The 24,106-nt window shown below is 39.3% G+C and overlaps 1 protein-coding gene across 9 annotated transcripts in view; it reads left to right on the forward strand.

Moving 5' to 3' along the window:
- Positions 1 to 24,106, forward strand: part of ano1a (anoctamin 1, calcium activated chloride channel a) — a 264,303-nt gene that overhangs the window by 75,444 nt on the left and 164,753 nt on the right. Inside the window, exon 1 of one of the 9 annotated variants that reach the window (XM_039748833.1) lies at positions 19,812 to 19,995. The exons of the other annotated variants lie outside the window; for them this stretch is intronic. Within the exon in view, the coding sequence (XP_039604767.1) occupies positions 19,897 to 19,995 (99 nt within the window). The 5' untranslated portion in view covers positions 19,812 to 19,896. Of the gene's footprint in view, positions 1 to 19,811; positions 19,996 to 24,106 lie in introns of those variants that run through there. 9 annotated transcript variants of the gene reach the window in all.

Here is a 24,106-nt window from a genome sequence, read left to right on the forward strand (position 1 = left end):
TGTTTAAATCTCAATAAAGCTTCATTATTTAACATTTAATCCGGTCACTTAACTTCTCTTAACCTTGTAATATTGATGATGATATTTACTGAGTCATCTGGGATAAAGGTTTCTGCTAAATCATACGAATAAGAATAAGCTCAATTGGCTCTAGTGTGTGTGTTGGTGTGTGAGTGTGTTCATCCTGCGATTAATGTTTTGTCCTGCCTTTTGCCCAAATGCCTGCTGGGATGGGATATAGCTTCCACATGACCCTGCTCAGGATACATGTATATGAAAAAGGATAGATACATGAATAAGAATAAGAATAGTGTGCTGTGGGGGATTTTAGAATTGTGTCTTTTTATTATAAAGTTTTATTTATACAGAAAACCTCTCTAATGAACATTATGATAAATGTGTGATGTAGAAGAAGATTTTCTACAAAGACATTACAGCCTTTTTATCAAGGTGCAGCTTTGTGATTTGCAGAACGACACCTTGGACAGATTTCAAACGCAGTAAGAATGTGGCTATTGCAGTGGCAGAAGTCTATACACAAAGTCTCAGAATTCTCTGTTTATGATTGACTTGTTCAATGGAAATAACATTCATGTAATAATTATTTACTTATTTGGCTTACACCTCTACCAAAGGTGACTTAGAACATTTAAGAGATACTATTGGTTACATTTCTTTGTTCAAACACAGGCAAGTGAAGTGACTCAGTCATAGTCACATAGTGCCAATAATGGGATTTGAACCAACAAAAGCCAAAGTCTTTAACATCTGTGTCACGCTGCCTGACCATATATCACCTCGATTACACAACATTAGATCTCGGAGCAGGTTCAGCCTTGGACTTTCAAGAGCCGCAATAAGGTAGCATTATATCAAGGAGGAGGAAGTTGTGATTCTGACTGCAGCGATAAAATAATATCACATCAAAGATCAGTGGGACAAAGCCACCCTGCTGGCCGCTGCCAAGAGTTGATTCTACAATAAAATAAAATAAAATAAAAATAAAAAGAGGAATAACCTTGGAGGTCACTTAGTATATGTGTACCAAATTTCAGGTCAATAGTTAAAATTCTGGACAGACAAATGAACAGCCATGTTAGCGTATTATATAAGAAGATTATATGTATACCAGAGAAAAATATAAGAACACACCCATCTATTATCTAAAGTCTGTCCTGTGTTGATGCAGGATTTGCTTTTCATTACATCGCTCTCAACTTCTTCCGATTTAGGGTATCCTCAGGAGTGCCATTATCTTCCTTCAATCGATGGCTGCTTTTCCTGTGGTCTGAGGTGCAAGGCTGTTTTTGCCATTGATAGGTTGTCTTGGTGGATGACGTGGCTTTGCCATTGGAGGAATGCTATGCTATAAGAACAGATTAATGGATGTAAGATATTAAGGACAGCAGTTAATAATAATAATAATAATAATAATATTGAATGGCAAATCAGAATAGTAGTAGTGCTGCTGTCTCAAAGTGAAGGAGACTGGTGTTTGGAGTTAGCATGTTCTCCCAAGGTGCTGCAATATCCTCCCACAGTCTAAACACGTGCAGGTTAGGTGGATTGGCACTGTTAAAGTGGCCCGTGTGTGGGTGTGTGTGTTCACCCTGCGATGGAAGGTTGCCCCACCCAGGATTTGTTCCCGTATTCCATCTGATGCTTTAGCTGCCTTGCCGCCCTTCCCTGGATAAACAGGTTAGAAAGATTTATGAATGGATAAACAGACGCCTATAACCTCTGTTCAGTTCTTGTCACTTGATTACGTGCTACATGTGAGCTCAGCATTCTTTCTCACTAAGCATTAGTGTGCATTATCAATCTACCAGCAACAGACAAGATTTGCTGCATGAAGAAATAATCTTCCTTGTAGTGAAAGACTATAAGCAATTGAAAGTGTGCCTTTTTCAGTGATTATCAATTCACATCTGGGCATCAACTTTCAATAATGTCAGAAACAGCACTTGGCAGTGACTTTCCAGGGTGAACCCACGTCTGCTGGGCCAAGTACCTCCTCCCTGCTCTGCAGGCTACATCAAGGAGAGTCTCCCTGAGGCTGAAATTGTACCATGGAGGAAGACAAATGGGGTATTTGGCGCAGTGACGTGAACAGCTAGTCTTCTTTAAAATAGCTCAATGTCACAACAATAGTTTGAATTTTTGCTTTTTTCTCTTTTTAAAAAGACATGGAAACACTGTTTTGAAATATTTGTGAGAAGCTTTTCTTTTTACTGGGAGTCTCGTACCCTTCACCTCCATTATAAACCACATAGCGATTGGCTAGTGATTTATTTAGATTTATAAAATATGCTTTACTTTAGAATGCAGTTTCATTTAGCAAAATACTATATACCATGAATGTGAAATCATTTCCATTTGAAAAAATACAGATCATATCCTTTAATGTTGAAGGCCTACCTATCAGAGTTCAGCACGGAGGCAGATAATGTTAAGTGTTCAGAGAAGAAAGTCTTTGTGGGTGAACAAATTGTAACAGGTCCACAGATCTCCATCTTGTAGTGCAGAAAATGGCAGAATGGTGTTGGGCATGAATCTAACAGATCAGACTCGTGAAAACAGTCTGCATGCGTGCTAGCTACCTGATGATGGAAAACATGACAATTCTGAAGAGACAGGCCAAGAAGGGTCAAAAGAAAAAAAAAGAAAAACAGTTAAAAGAAGCCATAAAAGGCCAGGTGAAACAGCAAACAGCTCTTCCTCCATTATGTTAAAATATATCTAAACAAAGACATTTTCAAGAACGTTCCTTCTTGGCAAACTTTGCATGACAAAAGAGTTATATTTTGTTTCTGGTGTTTTTTTTCCATGCCTCAGGGCTTATGTTTAGTGTAATTCAACATTGTGGTTATAAAGTACAAGCATTAGTATTTGCTTCCTAGTTCAAAATTATTCCATCATTTAAAAAGTGTTGAAAGAAATGATTGCATTTTTTAATTTTCAGTATTTTCATTCATGTTAATATAAAGCAGTGTTTCTCAACCTTTAAGTATTTACGACGTGAGTTTTCATAACAGTTTTAATCGCGCCCCACTAACGTTATTTTGAAAGGAGCCCACTAATACCAATTTGTTCTTTTTTAATTAATGATATATCATAGATGCATATTTTATTATACCTACTTAACTTTTATCGACATTTATCTAACTCTATATTTATTGTTCTAGTATCAGAATGTAGTTTAAGTTAATTTGTTTTGGTTTCAATAGATGTATTTTTCATATTTTTGATTCTTGTTTTCTTTTTTTCACATCTTCGCGCCCCCCTTTTTGTTACTTCGTGCCCCCCCGTCAGTGGTTTGAGAACCACTGATGTACAGCATACATCTTGTACTGTAACTAAAGACCAAATCTTTTCTGAGTTGGACTTCTAGTCTTTATTTTCAGACTATCTATATACAGTAAGCACCTAGGGTTCTCAGACTCAGAATTGGACTCACCCATCAATGGAGGCAATTAAAAAAAAAAACTCCTCTGTCACAATTCTGCAAGGGTGAGTGATATTCACCCTGAGTTTCTGAAGGCTCTGGATGTTGCTGGGCTGTCTTGGATGACATGCCTCTTCAACATTGTGCTAAGGACAGGGATCAGTGCCTCTGGACTGAGAAAGTGGGGTAATGGTTTCCACCTGTATAAAAGTTGTGTGTTTCAACTTTTAGGGTGTCACACTCCTCAGTCTCCTTGGGAAAGCCTGTGCCAGAGTTCTGAAAAGGATGGTCTGACTGTTGGTTGAACTTCAGATCCAGTAGGAACAATGTGTATGTTTATCTCAGAACACTGGACCAGCTTCTTACCCTCAGAAACACCTTGGAGGGTCCATGGGAGTATGCCAAACCAGTCTACATGTGTTTTATGGACTTGGAAAAGGCATGCAACCGCATTTCTTGGGGTGTTCTGTAGGGTGTGAATGCTTGGCTTGCAGGTTTGCCTTTTGTCGCCAGTTTTGTTTGTTATATTTATGGACAAAATTTCTAGCCCCATCTAAGGAGAGGGAGGTATTCAGTTTGGTGACCACAGGATCACATCTTTGTTTTTTGTAGATAATGTGGTCCTGTTGATTTTATCAGTCTGTGACCTCAGAGGTGCACTGGGGAGTTTGCAGCTGAGTATGAAGTGGCCAAGATAAGGATCAGCACCTTAAGTCTGAGGTCATAATTCAGGTTGGGGAACATGGTTGCTTTCTCAAGTGGAAGAATCTAAGTATGTGGGGTCTTGTTCACGTGTGAAGGAAGAAGGGAGAGAGAGCCTAACAGGCAGAATGGAGAGGTGGCTACAGTTTTGCAGATGATGTACTGGCCGGTCATGGTGAAAGAAGAGCTGAGCCAAAAGGCAAAGCTTTTGATTTACTGGTTATCTATATTCCTGTCATCACCTATGCTCACAAGCTTTGGGTAGTGACTGAAAATATTAGATCTCTGATACAAGCAGCAGAAATTATTTTTTCCTTTGCATGGTGTCTGGGCTCAGCCATAGAGGTAGGGTGAAGAGAACAGACATTCAGGAGGACTCAGAGTATGGCCACTGGTCCTCTGCATTGAAAGGAGCCAACTTAGGTGGTTCAGGCATCTGATGAGGATGCTTTCTGGAAAATTGCCTATGGAGGTGTTTTGAGAATGCGCGCTGGAAAGATTGTATCTGTTGGCTGGCCTGGGAATGGCTAGATTTCTCCCCAGAGGAGATGGCTGAATTGGTGGATACAATGAATGTCTGGACATATTTGCTAAGGCTGCTGCCCTTGTGAACCAAACCCAGATAAGTGGTAGAAAATGGATGGTGTTCGACAACATAACATAACATTATTAAACCCACTTGGTCCAATTCAGGGGTCATGAAGCCCTAATCCTATCCCAATATTATCAGGCACAAGGCAGAAACAGCCTTATATAGGACATCCTTCCATCACAGTGCCAACATATGCACACAGTCACCAATTAACCTAATGCGGATATCTTTGGGGATGTAGCAGGGAAACCAGAGTACTCAGAGGAAAACATGCACAGTTGGAGAATAATGTGAAAACACCATAAGGGTAACATCCAGACATGGTATTGGCACCTACGAAGCAAGATGCATCAGACACCATTGATAGCTAATGTGCCATTGTACTGTTCTAGTGTTCAGCAATGACCTTCTAATCAACACAGACATAGGAATAATACATTCATTACACAGTCTTCTATGCCCTAAACATTCAGCTAGAAATGTTCAATTAGTGCCCTAGACATCTATATATGGCATTTCATATTTTACCTCATAATACTTTACTCTCATGCAGGGGAATTGAGATAAAGGACACACAAATTCACAATACATTGAGAAAAATAGTTTGACCGTAATGTTGTGACAGTGGGAATGGCATGAACTATAAATGCTCTCTGGTAAAATATTGCATACCACACTAACTACTAACTCACAGTACTAGCTAAACAACTAATTCTAGAAACATTGTTATGTATATTCTAACCATATTAATCTTATGAAGCAGATTCAGGAATGAATGGTGCGCGATGGCATGTTTCCATAGTATTGACAGCAGAATGGGGATGAGAACAGTACTGCAACATTTCAGCACTGATCATTGTCTCACTTCTACCCGGGGCCAGCCCCACCATTAATGTGATTTAGGCATTCGCCTGGTATAACTGCACTTTGCTCTTGTGCGATACATGTGTTAATATGAAGTCAAACTTAGCAGCATGTAAAAGTCAAGGCCAACTGTTCAGAAATTAATCTTGGAAAACAAAGAAGTGGCAGGTGAAGTGTTGAAGATACATCAACTCAAAAAACATAAATACAATAAAACATTTTAAAATTAAATTTATATTCATCCCTACAACTGAATCAGTCTATTCAACTCCAGTGCACCAGGATGCCGCAGTCTGTCTAAGCAACACTGGACACAAGGCAGGACCTGCCCATGAACAGGACACCAGTCAATCACATAGCATTTGGAGGACTTTAGTTAACTAAACATGCGCATCTTTGAGAAGTGGAACAAAACTAAAGCAGACAGGGAGGTAACATCCAAACCCCACACTGTATGTGACTTGGCAAGGATTTGATGTCAGGTCCTGATAGCTGTAATTCTGCAGCACTCATTCAATTTATTAAATATTTAACATACTGTATTTATATAAAAATGTTAACAACCTAATACTATAGACACAATACCAAAAAACAAGATAGATAGATAGATAGATAGATAGATAGATAGATAGATAGATAGATAGATAGATAGATAGATAGATAACTTTACTTATATAGCAGTAATTAATATTATGATCATTTTTAATAAATTTAAGTGTACTAAATACAAAATCAATCAGGTACTGTTTAAAGGAGCCCCTGTAGTGTTTCTTGACACAATTCTGATGAATAATTTGTTGGCTGAAAGTCCTCAGTAGTGTGTCAAAGAGAGGTTGTACAGCACTGTTCATAATGGCACTCAGTTTGGTTTTAATTGTCTTTTGCTATGACCTCAAGTGGTACCAGAGTGTGTCCTGTAACAGAGCTTGATCTTTTAATTAGCTTGTTGATTCAGTGGGCCTCCTGTGATGTTACCAGCGCAGTACACCACAGAGCAGAAAATCGCACTGGCCATCACAAAGATGTAGAAGATGTGAAAGATGTCACGCAATCTCCTAAACCTGTTTAACAGAGTCATAGCATTTGGTGGCTCATTTTTTTAGAGTCTTAGTCATGCTGAATGACCCATTTTCAGCACAACTTCATCTCACAGACAGTGTCTAATCTTCTCCTAAAGTATATTTTAATGTGAAAATTCGCAGCTTCTTCAGTAATGGCAATCCATACCCATAAAAAAATCAGATTCAAACCAGAGCTCTCCCCGGCTTATTCCTGATATTGGATATCACAGTTTTTTAGCTAGATATTCACTAAACACAGTGCAGATTTTTTGGGGCACGCGATATCCTAAGAGAGAAGAGCCTGCTTTGCCCTTTCTTATACACAGTAGTTCCTCTGTGTTTCGAGACCAGTCCAACCTGTTATTGATTTGGAACCCCAAGTACTTGCAGGATTGGACCAACTCTACATTCACTCCGTAAATAGTGACTGAACATCGAAAATTTTTGCTCTAGTGAAGGTTCATAACCAGTTCCTTGGTTTTGCTAATGTTAAGTTGCAGACTTATATAGACAGAAGAACTTTGCACCAAGTCTGACTCCTATACTTTGTCACTTCCCCCTTATCAATACGCTCCACAAGTAAAGAATAATTTGAGAATTTCTGTATGTGACATGACCTTGCGTTATATTCATAGTCTGAGGTATACAGAGTGAAGAGAACAGAAGACAGGACTGTTCCTTGTGGTGCTCCAGTGCTGCTAACACCCATATCAGAAACACAGTCCTTGAGTCTCCCAAACTGTAGTCTCCCCTACAGATAGTCCATTACCCATGACTCCACAGGCTCATCCACCTGCATATCTCTGAGATTACCTCTTGAAAGGAATGGCTGGATGGTTTTGAAGAGGAGGAGGTTAGGAGCACGCGCTAATCTCAGATTAGGACCCAAGTGCAGCCGTGCAACAGGTGACACCTCAGCACCACACAATTTCAGATGGAATGGAACAGTGTGATATTTTTTATGGAGGCTGGAGTACCAATTCTACCACCAACCCCCAGGTTTTTCCCTGGACACAGATTAACATCATACCCAGGATAGAGCAATTGCAGGTTATGGGCCTTGCTCAAGGGCCCAACAGAGTAGAGTCACTTTTGGCATTTACGGAATTCGAACTGGCAACCTTCCGATTGCAAATGCAAATCCCTAGCCTCAGAGCCACCACTCTGCTGATATTTAAGGCACAGGAGAATTCAAAAAACATAATTTTCACAGTGCTGCCAGGTTTGTCTAAGGAAATCTAAGGAAATAAGGTAGTAAATGGATCTTTATTATGTAGAAAACCATTTAAAATAAACACATTCACCAGAAGGGCAGCATGGTGGTGTAGTGGTAGCGCTGCTGCCTCACAGTAAGGATACCTGGGTTCGCTTCCTGGGTGCTCCCTGCGTGGAGTTTGCATGTTCTCCCCGTGTCTGCGTGGGTGTCCTCTCACAGTCCAAAGACATGCAGGTTAGGTGTATTGGCGATCCTAAATTGTGTGGGTGTGTGCCCTGTGGTGGGCTAGTGCCCTGCCTGGGGATTTGTTCCTGCCTTGCGACCTGTGCTGACTGGGATTGGCTCCAGCAGACCCCTGTGACCCTGTATTAGGATATAGCGGGTTGGGAAATGACTGACTGAGTGACATTCCCCAGACCACTTTAGAACATTATTTTATGCATTTACATTAACTTTCATCTACTACTAGTTAACTGGTTAACACATTTGAGTCTGGCACATGTGATGGCTGCTGGTGGACATACTGGAGACTGTAGACATCACTGCAGATATTCTGATCAGCCTTAATGACTAATGGAGGGATAGTTGCACTGTTACCTGAGATGAACAAATGCTAAACACATCATTTGAAAGAGAAGTTCATAGTTCTTGGAGGGATGAATGACTGAAATACATGCTAGAAAAGAAGTAAGGAAAAAATTTAACTTTCATCTTGCAACTATTATACAATATACAGTACATTTAATAGCTTCTGGCCCCATGTTGTGCATCTCTGAGTTGTAATGAGAGAGTTAAAAAAATAAACGAAAGACTACATTTAAAATTGAGTGCTTTTTAATTTTTAATTACCAGCCAAACTCAGCTCTTTCTAACAGTCTGTTCTCCCATGCATACGTAACTTTGGGATGCTCCTCTTTTGTTAAGATCGTTATCTCATAGGAAGCAGACTGTTGGTTTAGCACAGTTCCCTTCAGGCTATGAAAATTGTGCTTAAACATTGACTTGCTGTATAGAGATCTAAAAAAACAGGCCTGCCTTTCTGCGAAGCTCTCATTTAGCTCATGTGCATAGCGAGAGCCACAGTGCTCATTACACTTCAGCATGGCGAAACCCCAGAGATGAGGAGGAACTCTGATACAATCTGAAGCCAAGGGTTGTCATTTCATATCTCTTAACAGAGGTATTCTGAAAAATAATGTGTTCTAATTGATTTTTGGGAGAAGGAGTGAAGTCAAATCCTTAGTGTATAAAGTAATCTTCCATAGGACAAGTGGCAACAAGTCACAAAACTGATGAGACATGCTGAGTGAAAAAGAAATCTGCTTTAAAAAAAAAAGAAACTGGCTTGACGTACCCAGATTCAGATATGAATGGTGATTTCAGCTACAGTATGTAAACTCTTCACTCTTCATATCTTTGACCTTCAGCATTTCCTAAAAAGTGGCACATCCACACACACACATTATCTATCTATCTATCTATCTATCTATCTATCTATCTATCTATCTATCTATCTATTATATAGAGTCCTTCCTATCTATCTATCTATCTATCTATCTATCTATCTATCTATCTATCTATCTATCTATCTATCTATCTATCTATTATATAGAGTCCTTCCTATCTATCTATCTATCTATCTATCTATCTATCTATCTATCTATCTATCTATCTATTATATAGAGTCCTTCCTATCTATCTATCTATCTATCTATCTATCTATCTATCTATCTATCTATCTATCTATCTATTATATAGAGTCCTTCCTATCTATCTATCTATCTATCTATCTATCTATCTATCTATCTATCTATCTATCTAAAATGCAAAATTATTTATCAGGAATGAGGAATATGTGCCAAAGTGATCCTTCCATCAGCCAATGAAGATTTTAAACCTGTTTAACTAAATCATAGGATTTGCTGGCAGCCAACATCAGATGCAAGGTAGAAAACCAAGCCAAGTTTGTGTGCCCTTGCATCACAGCGCCATTTTAGGTCCTGCATGTACTTGAGGTGTGCTGAGAAATTCATTCTATCCACACGGCAGAACATTAAAAGGCTGCACAGACAGTGGCTGGGCTGGATTTTCAACTCACTCTTCTAGAATTCTGCTAACCTGTAACAGTAAATGGCAGCACAACCTTGAGCAGCTTGAGGTGACAATATTTATTTCTGTGTTATTAATTTGCCTCTCATATTCCAGTCCAGCAGTTCGTTAGCAGTCCAGTTCAAGCTGCACCCCAATATTTCTATGTCATAGAATTTGACTCAACCAGTCAAAAAAAAAAATTATTCTTTGTTATCCTGGTTAATCTGTTTGATTCTTTAGTCAGTCATGCCGAATGACCCTTTTTCAGCACAACTTCATCTCACAGACAGTCTAATGATCTCCTAAAGTATACTTTGGTGTTATTCTTCAGTAATGGCAATCCATCCATCCATCTATTATCCAACCCTCTATATCCTAACTACAGGGTCACGGGGGTCTGCTGGAGCCAATCCCAGCCAACACAGGGCACAAGGCAGGAACCAATCCTGGGCAGGATGCCAGTCCACCGCAGGGCACATGCACACACTACGAACAATTTAGGATCGCCAATGTACCTAACCTGCATGTCTATATCCATAAAAAAATCAGTTTCAAACCAGAACTGTTCCTGGCTTATTCTTGACCTTGGATATCATAATTTCGTAGCTAGAGTTTCACTAAACACAGTGCACATTTTTGGAAAGGTTAACCTCCTAGTTAATCCTCCAAGGAAATCCATTGCCAGTCATCTTTTTACCATTTTACTGAGATATGAACACAGGCATCAGATGAACTAAAGAAAGGTCTGGATAAGTGGATGTGGACTTGGATTTTTTTTTTTAGAAAATCTTGTTCTCTGTTTTCTTTTGGCATGTCTCATAGTTTGCAAGAATGCTCTTATTTCTCCTTTTTGATGCTATTTATCACACTGTAGACTGAGAAATTCAAAAGGTGTTTAACTGTAGTTTACTAACCTTCTCTAGGACAGTGAGCACTTTGAGTAAAACACTCATCAGGATGGACTGATGTGTCTTCAGACTGTGACCTGGCACTCTGCACTACATTGTAAGGCTAAGGTCACAGTGACACCTTTTCTTACTTTATCTCAGGACATCTAACGCTGTGTCTGACAACTTGGCAGCTGATTATTTTAGCCCCTGCTTATACTTAGCTAATTACCGAAGCTCATGAATGTTGTGGTTCACTTATTTTTTAACATAAATTAACATTAAATTAATATAAACATTAATATAAATATATTAATATAAACATATAAACATTTTAACTTTATTGTCACATGACTACTTCTTTTTTTATTGCATGCATCAGTTCCTCTAAACATTTGTAGCATGCCACTAAATTTTAGAAAAGGACTGTCTTTGATTGAACAAGAATTTCATTTTAAAAGAACTTTAAGAAAGTTTAAGCAGCACAGTGTACAAACTTCATAAACTATTCAGAAAATATATATGTACATATAATTGAATCCATCCTAATAGAAGGATAAGTGTCAGTGAGTCTGCCTGTGCATTACAAACATTAATGCTGCTTTTACAAATCCCATAATAAATGGTATATAACAGAGACATATGCACTTTATTTGTCATTCCAACAGATGGCACATCGTAAAGTTAACACTGCTTTTACAGATCCCATACCAAATGGCATATTACAAAGGAATACGCATTGCATTTGTCATTCCAACAGATGGTACATCATAAACATTAATGCTGCTTTTACAAATCCCATAACAAATGGTATATAACAGAGATATATGCATTTCATTTGTCATTCCAACAGATGGCACATCGTAAAGTTAACACTGCTTTTACAGATCCCATACCAAATGGCATATTACAAAGGAATACGCATTTCATTTGTCATTCCAACAGATGGTACATCACAAACATTAATGCTACTTTTACAAATCTTATAAGAAATAGTATAAAACAGATATATTTGCATTGCATTTGTCATTCCAAAGGATGACACATCATAAACGTTAGCACTGTTCTTACAAATCCCATAGAATATGGCATATAACAGAGACATATGCATTGTATGGTGCATTACAAACATTAACACTGAGGACTATGTTGATTACTTATGTTTCAACCTGTCTTAAATGAGCAGCACAGCTAGTATTTATATAATTGAAATATTTAAAGTTTTAATTATACATATGGAATATGAATGTATCTGTGAGGGTGTGTTTTGACTTGCCAGTCGTAAACTATCAATTAATTTAAAAAATATGTGCCTGGAAAGACATAACAGTGGAAGATACATTTTAGATCTAAAGCAAGCCATGCATGATATTTTTTTATTATGGCAACACTAATGATGTCTGTCGTGCCCCTTTTCTGGTCTTTAAGCCCATGCCTTCCCACCTCTGTAATACTCAAAAAGTCCACAGAACTGTACTTCATGTAAACTCCATGCAAGAAGTTGAGCATCACAATGATGGTGGATGTTGCTGGTAGTACTGCAGGTCCTTTCTCTTAATCTTTTTAGAGCTTTGCCAGCTTGTGTGTCCTCATAGGAAAGGTCAAGTTTTGAAGCATCCATTTTAGAATTCTCTGTGATTCTGTGGGTTTAAATGGAAGAAGGTAAACTATGATTAAATCTAAAGAATGACTTAGAAACACAACATTTTGTGAACTAGAAACACCTCACAAATATTAACATCTGGAATATTTCTAGGCTGTCCTCTAATGAATGCAGTGTAAAAAAACATGTGTGAAAGTGTGTGTTGAATAACTACATTTGATACTAGTACTAGGGTGCTGTACTGTGTTAGCCATTATGGATGTAGTGAGAAGTCAAATGACACCTTTTACTGGCCAACTAAAAAGATTACAATACGCAAGCTTTCGAGGCAACTCAGGCCCCTTCTGATTACATCTTGCCTGATTATGGGGCCTGAGTGCCATGAAAGCTTGCATATTGTAGTCTTGACTTCTCACTAAATTAGATACTAAAATATAAAACATTCTCCAAACCACTTAATCTAACTGAGAGTCACATTCATGCTCATTCACATGCCAACTCTGCACAGACTGAAGTTCTGTACTAACCACTGTGCCACTGTGCCACCTCCCTAAAATACTATACCATCTATTAGAATCAGGTTTTTAACACATTTGGAATCATAAAAATATTGCTCCAAGTAGGACCTTAATATTTTTTTTTTGAACAGCAGACCTTGTTGTCAATTATTTAAACAGTCAATGGTTTTATATCTAGCACTGCTAGAAAGAGGCTGTGTAGTGGCGTTTAGGTCCACTGTCATGAAGATCAATTCGATTATAAATACCCTGCAGTGTGACATATAGCCTCTTATTGAATTTCCTTAAAATCTGTAAACATGTTTTCAATATTTAATCTGTACCACGCTAGGGAGTAAGGATAATGTGTATAGAAGTACAATTTGTACCTGTGGATACAGCTTTTGAAAACGCTGCACGAGCCCTAAAGGAATGTATGATTCTACTGGAGAGTAAAGCCTTGATTAGTATTTGATTCATTTGTAATTAATCAAATTAGAAATGCAGTACAAATTAGCTGAAATACTGATTTTGTAAATAGTAACTAAGAGCCGTTTAATCTTCCATAGGTGAAAAGCAATCTGAATGGTTTTTATTCCATTCTTTGTCTTTTCACTATTACCATGTTTTCATTGACAAGACTTTAATTGACTTTCCTCACTTAGTGAGTGTAGCCAAAGTGCTCAGGGATTGGCTAAGAATCTACAAGGATGCAAATTCGATCTCCAGAATTAACTCACTGAGTGACCCTGAGCACATATTGGAAAAATGTACACCTCTGTGAGGACTGTCCTAAATGCGTATTTAGAAGAAGGGTTGATGTCTAGAAGACTTTGCATTTCCCGTCATGTAGACAAATTCAATATACTATTTGCTTTATTTTAATCTGAAGAGTCACGTGGTATGCTGAGCTGTGTCACTATACTACCTCATGCCAACAATTTAACCCTGGCATAGTGAGTGTGTCTGCTAACACATTTTGTATTCCTTTGTGCATCCATCCATCCATTTTCTCCACCTGCTTATCCACAGCAGGGTCGTGGGGCAGCTGGAGCCTTTCCCAGCAACAACGGGAGGAACAACACCTGGACAGGATGCCAGCCCATCTCAGGGTCAACACACTCACACAGTAGGGGCCATTTAGCAATGCCAGTCCACCTATTCTGCATGTGGGAGAAAACTGGAGCACCTGGAAGAAACCCACGCAAACACCAGAAAGACTTACACATGGGAAGCACCCAGCATGTCTTCTTACTGCAGGGCGGCAATGCTAGCACTTCACCACCATGCTTCCGTGCCCATTATTGGTTTATTCCAAACTCTGCTTTTTGTTATTTTCACATCTGTGCTAAGAAAGACTAGTGTATGATTCTGAAAGGGATTCTCCACCTTCTTTTACATTTTGTGTATTAATATAATTTTAAAGTAATAATTGGTATTTACTTATGGAGACGTCTATGAAGCAGTCAAAATGAAAATTGATTCTTCCACTTCCATTCACCCATTCATTTTCAAACCTACTTAATCTAATTCAGGCAAAGCTTGGACGGGGTGTAATCCCTCTCAAAGGAGTAACCCGCTGCTGCAGATTTTTTTTCCAACCAGCTTCACAGTCTTTGAATCATTTTAACATTTAATTAATCTTATTGCTTAATTAGCTTACCATTTTTTCCTTCTCATATTTTGTATTTAGAAAAATGCAGTATTATGACATTTGCATTGACAAGAAATGTAGAAATATGTGTAATTTGCCACATTTTTAAAAAGATCTATTTTGTCTATTTCTTTTTAATTCACTTTTTCTGTGGTGTTTGTTCTCTTAATTGTATCTGAATACTGAGAAGTAATGACACACAGAACAGACACCGATGCAAATAACTCTGAATGCAGGTTTATCAGTGCTACCCACCTGTATGATTAGTAATAAAGTACCCAGATAAAATGGGTAGAAATCTAAGTACTGTAATCAATGTAGACCTCAGTGTTAATGTTTGCAATGTGCCAACTACTGGAATTTATTTTCTAATGTGTGGAACAAAAAAGTGCATTGCATTTGTCATTCCAACAGCTGGTGCCTCACAAACATTTGTAGTAATAAAACCATGTGTCATCTACTGGAAGAGCAAATGCAATGTACAAGTCACTTTTATAAGCCATTTGGCAAGGGATTTGTGAAAGCAGTGTTAATATTTGTGATGCGCCATCTGTTGGAATGAGAAGTGCAATGCATGTGTCTCTGTTATATGCAATTTGGCCAGGGATTTGTGAAAGCAATGTTAATGTTTGTGATGTGCCATCTGTTGGAATGAGGAGTGCAATGCATGTGTCTCTGTTATATGCCATTTGGCAAAGGATTTGTGAAAGCAGTGTTAATATTTGTGATGCGCCATCTGTTGGAATGAGAAGTGCAATGCATGTGTCTCTGTTATATGCAATTTGGCCAGGGATTTGTGAAAGCAGTGTTAATATTTGTGATGCGCCATCTGTTGGAATGAGGAGTGCAATGCATGTGTCTCTGTTATATGCCATTTGGCCAGGGATTTGTGAAAGCAATGTTAATATTTGTGATGTGCCATCTGTTGAAATGAGAAGTGCAATGCATTTCATTACTACAAATGTGTGTGAAATGACAGATACAGCAGCTGGTCAAACACACAGATACACTAACACACAGACACTTATCCTTTTATTGAGGTATATAATGGCATAAATAGCCAGAACATTAAGAAAAAATAGCACAAAGTAATAACAGTTTGCTTTATTAAGGTTAAAGTAAACTTTAAAGCAGAAGTTGTTTGCAACAAAACCCTGCAGCCACAGAGTTCTCCTGGGACTGAACTCTGAGAACCACTGTTACTTACAAATACAAAGTGGATTCCCAAATTATTTTCTGCATCTTGCTTGAGATGGTGTTTCATATGGGCACCTGCATGTGATTGTGAAGTGACTGATGCATCTTTTAAAACAAGCCTCTGACATCTTTGTAGTGCCAGACACTGCAATATTACTGAAGATACTTTAAGCGTGGATGGACACCTTTTGGGAGAAGCAGTTGACAATACCTGACACATAGCCCCCCTTGGATCAGGCACTTGATGATGACTAGGCCACTCTCGGGATGCTGCACTTGTGTATCTTTGGTTGTTTGATGTCCTCTGTCACCCTTCTACTGAAACAGGAATCTTTCCTCGGGTCTATGATCTCCGCAAATTTTGCCCTGGTTTAATTATGCCTTCTGTGTTTGCTGGTCTTTTGTGCCTCAATGCAGTAAAGCATCCCCATAGCATGATGAGCTTCTCCCATTGTGCTTCAGGTTAGGGATGGAGTTCTCAAATGATGTGTGGTTCTCAGCTTGCAACAAAGATCATTTAGCACTAAGGTCAAAAAGGTCAGTGTTAGCCTTATCAGATCATACAATCTCTCATTTCGCTTCTGCGTTCCCCATATGCCTTCCAGTGGTCAGGTTTTGCTGTACGCTTCATTTTACTTTACACCCAGGCCATTTATTACTACTTGTACATTTAGCCCAATTTGGCCACAGAAGACTGATTACAACACTGATCTATTATTGACCACCATTTGTAGCGCCCTTTGCTCAGTTTGGAGGGCGGCCTGTTCTAGAATTTTACTGTTGTGTCACATCTGCCAGTTTCTTTAGAAGGGGCTTTAGGGGAAATTCAGTACAAGATTTGTTGTTTTTTTTTTTTTTGCACTTTTCATTATTTAATGCTTCTTGATCATTGAATACCAAATTAGCTTTGAACCCTGAAGACGTGCAGGTTATGTTAAGTGGTGACTCTAAGCCAGGCCCATGTGAGCAGGTTTGGGTGTGTACGGGATTCTGCCCTGTCCTGGTTTTAGTACCCACCTTGCATTCACTGCTGCTCTGGTGGCTTTTCATGTTCCTGAACTGAATGAGGGGGCTAGAAGATGAATGGATGGAGTGTGATGGCAGAACAGGTCATAGTTGAAGACTTTATATGGCACATTTCATGGTAAACGACTGGCTCGGTACATGTGATAGATAATAATCTGTACTGACAGAACATACTCAGAAAATAGATAGATACTCCATTTACAGGTCAGTTACGAAAGATAAAGGTTGTGTCAGATGAGGGAAGAGACAATGCAGCTTTGTGGTGTCTCGGCCTTGCATTAATCTTACTAAAAGGCAGTTCTCATATTGTAGTAGTTGTCTGACTTTGATTAAAACACTGCAGTAATACAGAGTTATGACACCAACTCATTTATCTTTAGACAAAAACAAAGTGTTACTCTACCATCTACAAACCATAACTGAATTTCTCTATCTTGGATGTAACTTCCTGCGTTTCTGCTCTCTGAGTTCTTCTTACATGTGAGTGAAAGTTCATGCGCACGCACTCACAGTTTGACTTGAAGTATTCGGTTTTGCATGTTTGGCATTTATAAGAAGAGATGGTGGAAACAATAAAGAGAGATAAGGCTAATGCCATATACAATGAAAATCTGGGGAATGGTTATAAAGATAAAGCACAGGGAAGACGACACCATAGAAGAGGAGCAGTTTGGTTTTATTTCAGACAGAGGAACAACTCATGTAGTCTTTGCATGGAGACAGCTGATGGACAAGCATCGAGGAAAACAGAAAGGTTTGCACATGCTGTGTATTAATTTGGAGAAAGCTTATGATAGAGTGCCACGTCAAGAGGTCTGGAGCTTTGTGAGAGAGAAGTATTGTGAGTATTGTCCAGGGTATGTATGAGCAAGTGAGGACACGGGTTAAAAGCGGTGTTAAGGTAACAGACAAGATCCCAGTCACAGTAGGTCTGCACCAGGGATCTTCTTGAAGTCCTTACCTCTTGGATCTGGTTATGGACATGTTGACTTATGGTATAACAGACTAGTCCCCCGGTGCATGCTTTTTCTGATGAAACTACAGTATGTTGAGTAACACCAGAAACAAATAAGTGGAGAGAAAGTTGGAAGAATGGAGAAGGACTTTGGAAATAAGAGGAGTGAAGCTAAATAGGAAGAAGACAAATATACAGTATGAGGTTAAATGATGACTAGGATTCAGAAAATAGCTTCCTCACAGGTGGTGCAGTGGTAGTGCTGCTTTGCAGTAAGGAGACTGTGGAAGATTGTGGGTTCGCTTCCCGGTTCCTCCCTGTGTGGATAGCGCTTTGAGTACTGAGAAAAGCGCTATATACATGTAATGAATTATTATTATTATTCCCAGCAAAATAGACGTTGAAAATATTGGGTACATTTAAATATCTAGAATCAGTGGGAGCCCAAGATGGAGAAATGGATAAAGAGGTAAACCAGAGAGTGCAGAGTGGATAAAATGGAGGAAGGTATCAGGAGTATTGTGTGATTGAAGAATTAAAGTGAAGGTTAAAGGTGAAGTTTTTAAGACGGTGGTAAGACCAGCAAAGATGTATGGAGCTGACACGGGCACCTAAAGGAGTGAAAGAGAAGAAGTTTGATGCAGCAGAAGTGAGAATGTTGAGATGGGTGTGCAGAGTTACAATAAAAGAACGGAATAAGAAATAAAACAGTCACAGAATGAGAGAGAGATGTCTAAAAAAGTACAGGAAAGTAGACTGAAGTGGTATGGACATGTGATGAGGAGAAACAACGAGTATGTGGGCAAAAGAGTGATGGGAATGGAAGTGCAGGGGAAGAGAAGGCAAGGGAGGCCAAAGCAGAGATGGATGAATAAAGTATACAGTAAGAAGGTCTGAAGGAAAATGCTTTTGACTGGTGAGGAGGACTCTGGAGAAGCTTGATCAGGCACATTGACTCCACATAGAAGTAGGAAAAGATGAAAAGGAGGAGGAAGACGATTTTTTGTCTTGTTTTCGTTAAGTGACACATAAAAGGGATAACTGACTTCACCTTTGCCCTGATCAGACATCAGGGATAACATTTTGGGTTTTTTCCCCTAACATTAAAAATTTGCTCATTTATTAGTCAGAATAGGATATCGGAGCAGAATTCTTGAAAACATGTTCACAACGTTGTCAGAAGTTATGCTTTATGTAAAATAAAAAAATGTGTTGGCAAAATTATGCCCTGCTAGGGGTCATATTTTATCAGGGTCCTCATGATTCAGGGTCTTATTAAGCCAGGGTAAGCCCCCCCAACATTTTACACAAGGACACCCCAACTCCCCTGTAACATTTTGGTCTGGAGCAGGCACTGCTTCAATTCTGTAATAGAAATTGGAAAAAGAATAAATGAATCGCATTAAATAAGGAGAAAGGGCACAACTTGCTTTGATGTGGGCATTAACTGTGATCTAAAGGATGGTGATAGCACTGTAGATAAAGGCGCTATAAAGTAGAAAGAAAGAAAGTGACCTGACAAAAAAAATAATAATGCCACAGCCCAATCTGTAATCCAAACAGTACAAATAATTTTGGGTTATGTCTGTAAGCATACGGTGTATGATCGAAAGAGCGAAAAGGTGCGCTCCTCTGGAGAGCTGAGTCTGCTGAACGCTCTCCCCTGGGGGATCCGTGCTTTCTCAGCTCTGCCACCCGCCGAAGGAGCGAAGCGCACGGGTGGCTTTTCCAATTGTTTTTGTTACGGATTTTCGCCCTTGGATAAGTACGGGAAAATAGGAGCAAGTGGTAAAAAGAAAAAGGGAAGACGAATACATATACAGCAGTCGCTTGCTGCTCTGTAGGATGCATAAAGAAGGGGTCGAAGAAATGCACGCGTAAGATAAGGAACTCTTGGAGAGTTTCGAGTGAGACCTTTTTTTTTTTATCTAATATTAGCTCCCTGCTCATCTTCTCAAGTAACAGCCTGTAGCGTCGGGAGGCCGCGGGCAGCCGGCGCGCACGCTCTTCGGAGCATGACGAGTAGAGCCGCTCTGCTAGCCCACCGGGCAGACGGCGATCTTATTTATTTGCGCTAATGATACGTACGGACTTGACGATCAGAAGATGGCAACCGATGGATCAGAGAGCCTGGGAATTTCCGTCCACCAGACGCCCCAGCACAGAGATTTGTTACGAGATGTAGTTTGCCATGGGAAATTCGAGGTAAAGAAACGACGGCTTTAAACTATGCTGGCCAAGTTATTTTTTAAAGTCTCTTTTATCCAGAAGAAAACTTTGAAAAAAAAAAAAAAATAGAAGAAGAATAGTAATTTCAGTTTTCATGTTCACCACCAGGAGAATGAGTTTGAATTTTTTAACATGTAATTTAAACATTGTCAAGGCTTTCATTCTGTCTTGCGAAATATATATTATGGTAATTTAATGCCTGATGCACTAACGAAAGGTTTACAAACTCTAAAATTTCACTCAGATGAATAAAGTTTATGCATTTAAACGAAAGTTGGATGATCTATATTAAATTTATTGTTGCGTCTGTTGAAGTGATATTTTATGTGCACATGTATGCAGTTATTAAAGCATTTTAATTGGGTGGTTTAATGCAAAAATACCGTGAGGGACTGCAGGAAATGAATTATATGTAATCATTTTAACATGATTTTTTTTTATATATCGAATTTTTTTTACTTTATCAATATCTAGCTTCTTAATTACTTTGAAATGACATGAGGGGCCTTGGTTAGATCTCTTTTACTGCCTATTTAATTGAGTGGGGGGCGGACTGGGGATTTGTTTCTCGCAGTTACACGGCCGTTCAGTCACCTGCCTTGTAAGCGAAATACTTCTGGTGGTAATTGGATAACTTTGCACGTCGCAAATTGCTTATTGCTTTATGATAATAGTGGCGATCGCTGCGTTCCGAGTGATTCTTCGAGTTTTAACAAGCCTGCTTCTTGCGGTTACTTTGCCTTGAATCGAGACGTTGGTAAGGCTAGATGCGCACAGCTGTTATCACATCAGTGTATCATTTATACTACAGGTTAAGAAAAGCGATGTCAAGTAGGATGGCGACCGAAAGATGCTCGGCGACGCTTACGAAAAATCTACCCCGTGTTTTCGGGTTTGCGGAGTCGTAGCTTCATCGGTCGGACGACAGTCATATAATCGCGAGCCTGCCTTGTTAAGCTACTCATCCACGATGCGTCTGTATTAGTGCGGCTCAATTAAAATATGCATCTTGTTCATTAAAGAATGATTTGAACTGACTTCGCGGTTGTTTGTCGCCGTGAACGATGCTAACAATTTCACCACCTTGGTGGCGGAGTGGCGATGCAGAAGTGCATTGTAAGGATGTCCAGTATGAATGTGAAAGTCGGTGCATTACTCCGATATTACTGATCAGACATAACATTACCTGAAAAAAAAAAAAAAAACCTTTCACCGTTTTGTCTGAAATGTTGTGGGAACTATTAGAAACTCGCAGTGTCCCTGGAGCCCTTCTAACACATTCCATTTGTATCGTACAGAGAACTCTCCTGGCCTGTTGTTATTTGTATTTGTTGGTGGCAGCCCCAGACTGCTACCAGAACCTTGTCCATAAGAAGTTACCTAAAGCTCTGAGCTATTTTTAAGATTTATTCCCTTCCAGGCCTTAGTCTGGTTTCATGTGACCCCTTCAGTGGTGTACTTCTCTGATCGCCTTGACTTGTGTTGCTGCATCATCAATTTCTTATACATTTTAATGACTTGCATATACAAACGTTGGACATTTAAGACCTAGCATTCTTCTTTAGGCCTTTTTATTTAAATATGTGTTAAATAGGCCTATACACTCTAATAATGCTAGCTTGAACACGTTCACAAAAAGTTGTAAATTTGTTTTTAACCCTCTAATCAACAATCCAGCTTGTGCAACCAGGCATTGCGACTTGCCCACCATGCTTAAAGTCGTGGGTGGCAGGTTGGCGCAGTGGTAGAGCTGTTGGCTCACAGTAAGCAGACCAGGGGTTCACATCGGTGGCGTTCGGGGCGGGGCGGTGCTTCAATTTGTCGCCCTCCAACATATGTTAACCTATTTGAATAGAGAATTGAAATAACGTATAGAGAGAAATTAAGACATATTTTGCATAGATTTATTCATATATAGAGAAACGGCAATCATTTTTCACATATATTTATAAGCATCAACTAGATAAGGATATAGTATAGACGCACTGTTAAGCTGTGTTCTAATTATTAGTTTAATATGATTACGCTGTGAAAACCAGAACCAGTGTAGTGTACAAGTGATAGGTGGGGATGTTGCACAGGGCAAGAACGCATTCGGATTGATAACGAAAACAAAATTATAAATTGTAAATTAGTTGTTTGTCTTCCTAGAAATGATCGATGTAATGTTATGTTTATTTTTGTTATTGCCTTATAAATTTCAACTGCCGTCACAGAAGGGAAGTTTGACAATTATTTTTGAAGCACTCGTGGATAAAAATCGGAGAATTTTACTTCATTCATGAGTGATATTTTTCTGAAACTTGTTGCATACACACGAATTGTACTGAGCCTTTTGGCCAATAATGCTGACCCCAAAAATGTGTCGCCCGGGGCGGACCGCCCCCTCCGCCCCCCTAGCTACTCCATTGGTTCACGTCCCAGGTTGTTGCTGTGTGAAGTTCGCATGTTTTCCCTGTGTCTGCTTGGGTTACGCCTCTGGTTTTTCTCTCACTGTCCATGGTAATGCAGGTTAAATAAATTGGCATTGCTAACCTGGCACTTGTGTATGTTTGCCCTGCAATGGACTGGCACCTACTCCAGAGTTTGTTCCTGCCTTAAAATCTGTGCTGTCTGGAATAGGCCACGAATACAAAACCCTGGTCTGGATTAAATGGGTTAGAAAATGTCATGACTCTTACTGAATACAGGTCACTTTTTTAAGAAGGTCCTAGGTCACAGACGGACAATGACCACATTTGTTCAGTTTAAAATGCATTTCATAAAGCCACCAGAAGCAAGCAGAGAGGGCTGTTGGTATGCTGCAGGTGAGAATGTCATGTGCTGGTCATGCCAGAAATTATGGATTAAACCACTTCACAAGACTGGCATCATAGATCCATGTCCATGATGTGGATGGACGTCCTCAAGTAACAATGCCATAGTGGGACCAAATCATCAGACTGGTCCATCTGATATATTGTTGCACATCTGCTACACTATGGAGCTGCTCAGACTATAAGGAGGCACAGTGTCACATCATTGGGAAGACGCTGAGAGATAGGGTATATGATAATGGATTTAGCCTCTCCAAAGCATATCTGCTCATACCTTGGATGACTGACCAAAAGGCAAGACACTTTCAGACCACACACAGCTGCTGTGGTCAGGGTTTCTCTCAGGAATCAATGCTACTAATTCCCTTAATTGCAACATCTTGGGACACAAACCTCTTTCTGCTAATGGCCAGTAACCTCATCAGACCCTTCTTCGGGAATGGGCTAACATCATGCAACTAAAGTTTCAGGCTGATTGGCTCTGTGCATCCCACTTGGGATTAAAGAATTATCTAACATTTTAAAGCAGCTGAGGAAATATGGTAAGTCATTATAAAGGAGCCCCAGTAGCGTTTCTTGACCCACTTCTGCTGAGCAACTCATTGGCTGAAAGTCCTCCATGTTAGTGCGTCAGAAAAGGGGTGTGCAGCATTGTTAATAAAGGCATTCGGTTTTGCTTTTGTTTGCTCCTCTCTGTCAAGCAATGGTGGTTGTAAGAGTCAGTCACACAAGATGTATGAAGATGGTCATAGTTAAGGTTTACACTTTGTGTTCTTGTTTTTGTTGTAGTACTATTTATTTTCCAATTATTCTCAATGATTTATTGCAATTTCAGAAATGAGTATTGGATGTCTCTTTTTCTAGTATACATTCAGATTGATTAACCTATCTGGGGCTGGGTTCTGCCTTGTGTCCAGTGATGCTCAAAAGGCTATTTCAACCATGATGCTGAGCTCGATTTGTGGTTTTGGAAATGTAATGTTTAAATGTATATTTCAGCTAGTTGAGGAAAAACTAAGGCTACTGAAAGTAAGATTTAAAAAATGTGTAAGTTCAAATAATGAACGGATAGTGAACTGCGGACTCTCTAGTTTTGCATTTCATTCTGCAAGAAATGATTGATGTGAGGAAAAACATTTTTAATGGGAGCAAACACTTAATTTCCCACTGTCTGTCTTGCTTACCTTAACAAAGTCGTTTACCACAGCTTCATGTTGTACCCCTAGAAAACTCGGTTAAAGCTGACAAAATACACTAATGGTTAGCGAGTG

Source organism: Polypterus senegalus, chromosome 1 (assembly GCF_016835505.1).
Source record: "Polypterus senegalus isolate Bchr_013 chromosome 1, ASM1683550v1, whole genome shotgun sequence".
Lineage (NCBI taxonomy): Eukaryota > Metazoa > Chordata > Cladistia > Polypteriformes > Polypteridae > Polypterus > Polypterus senegalus.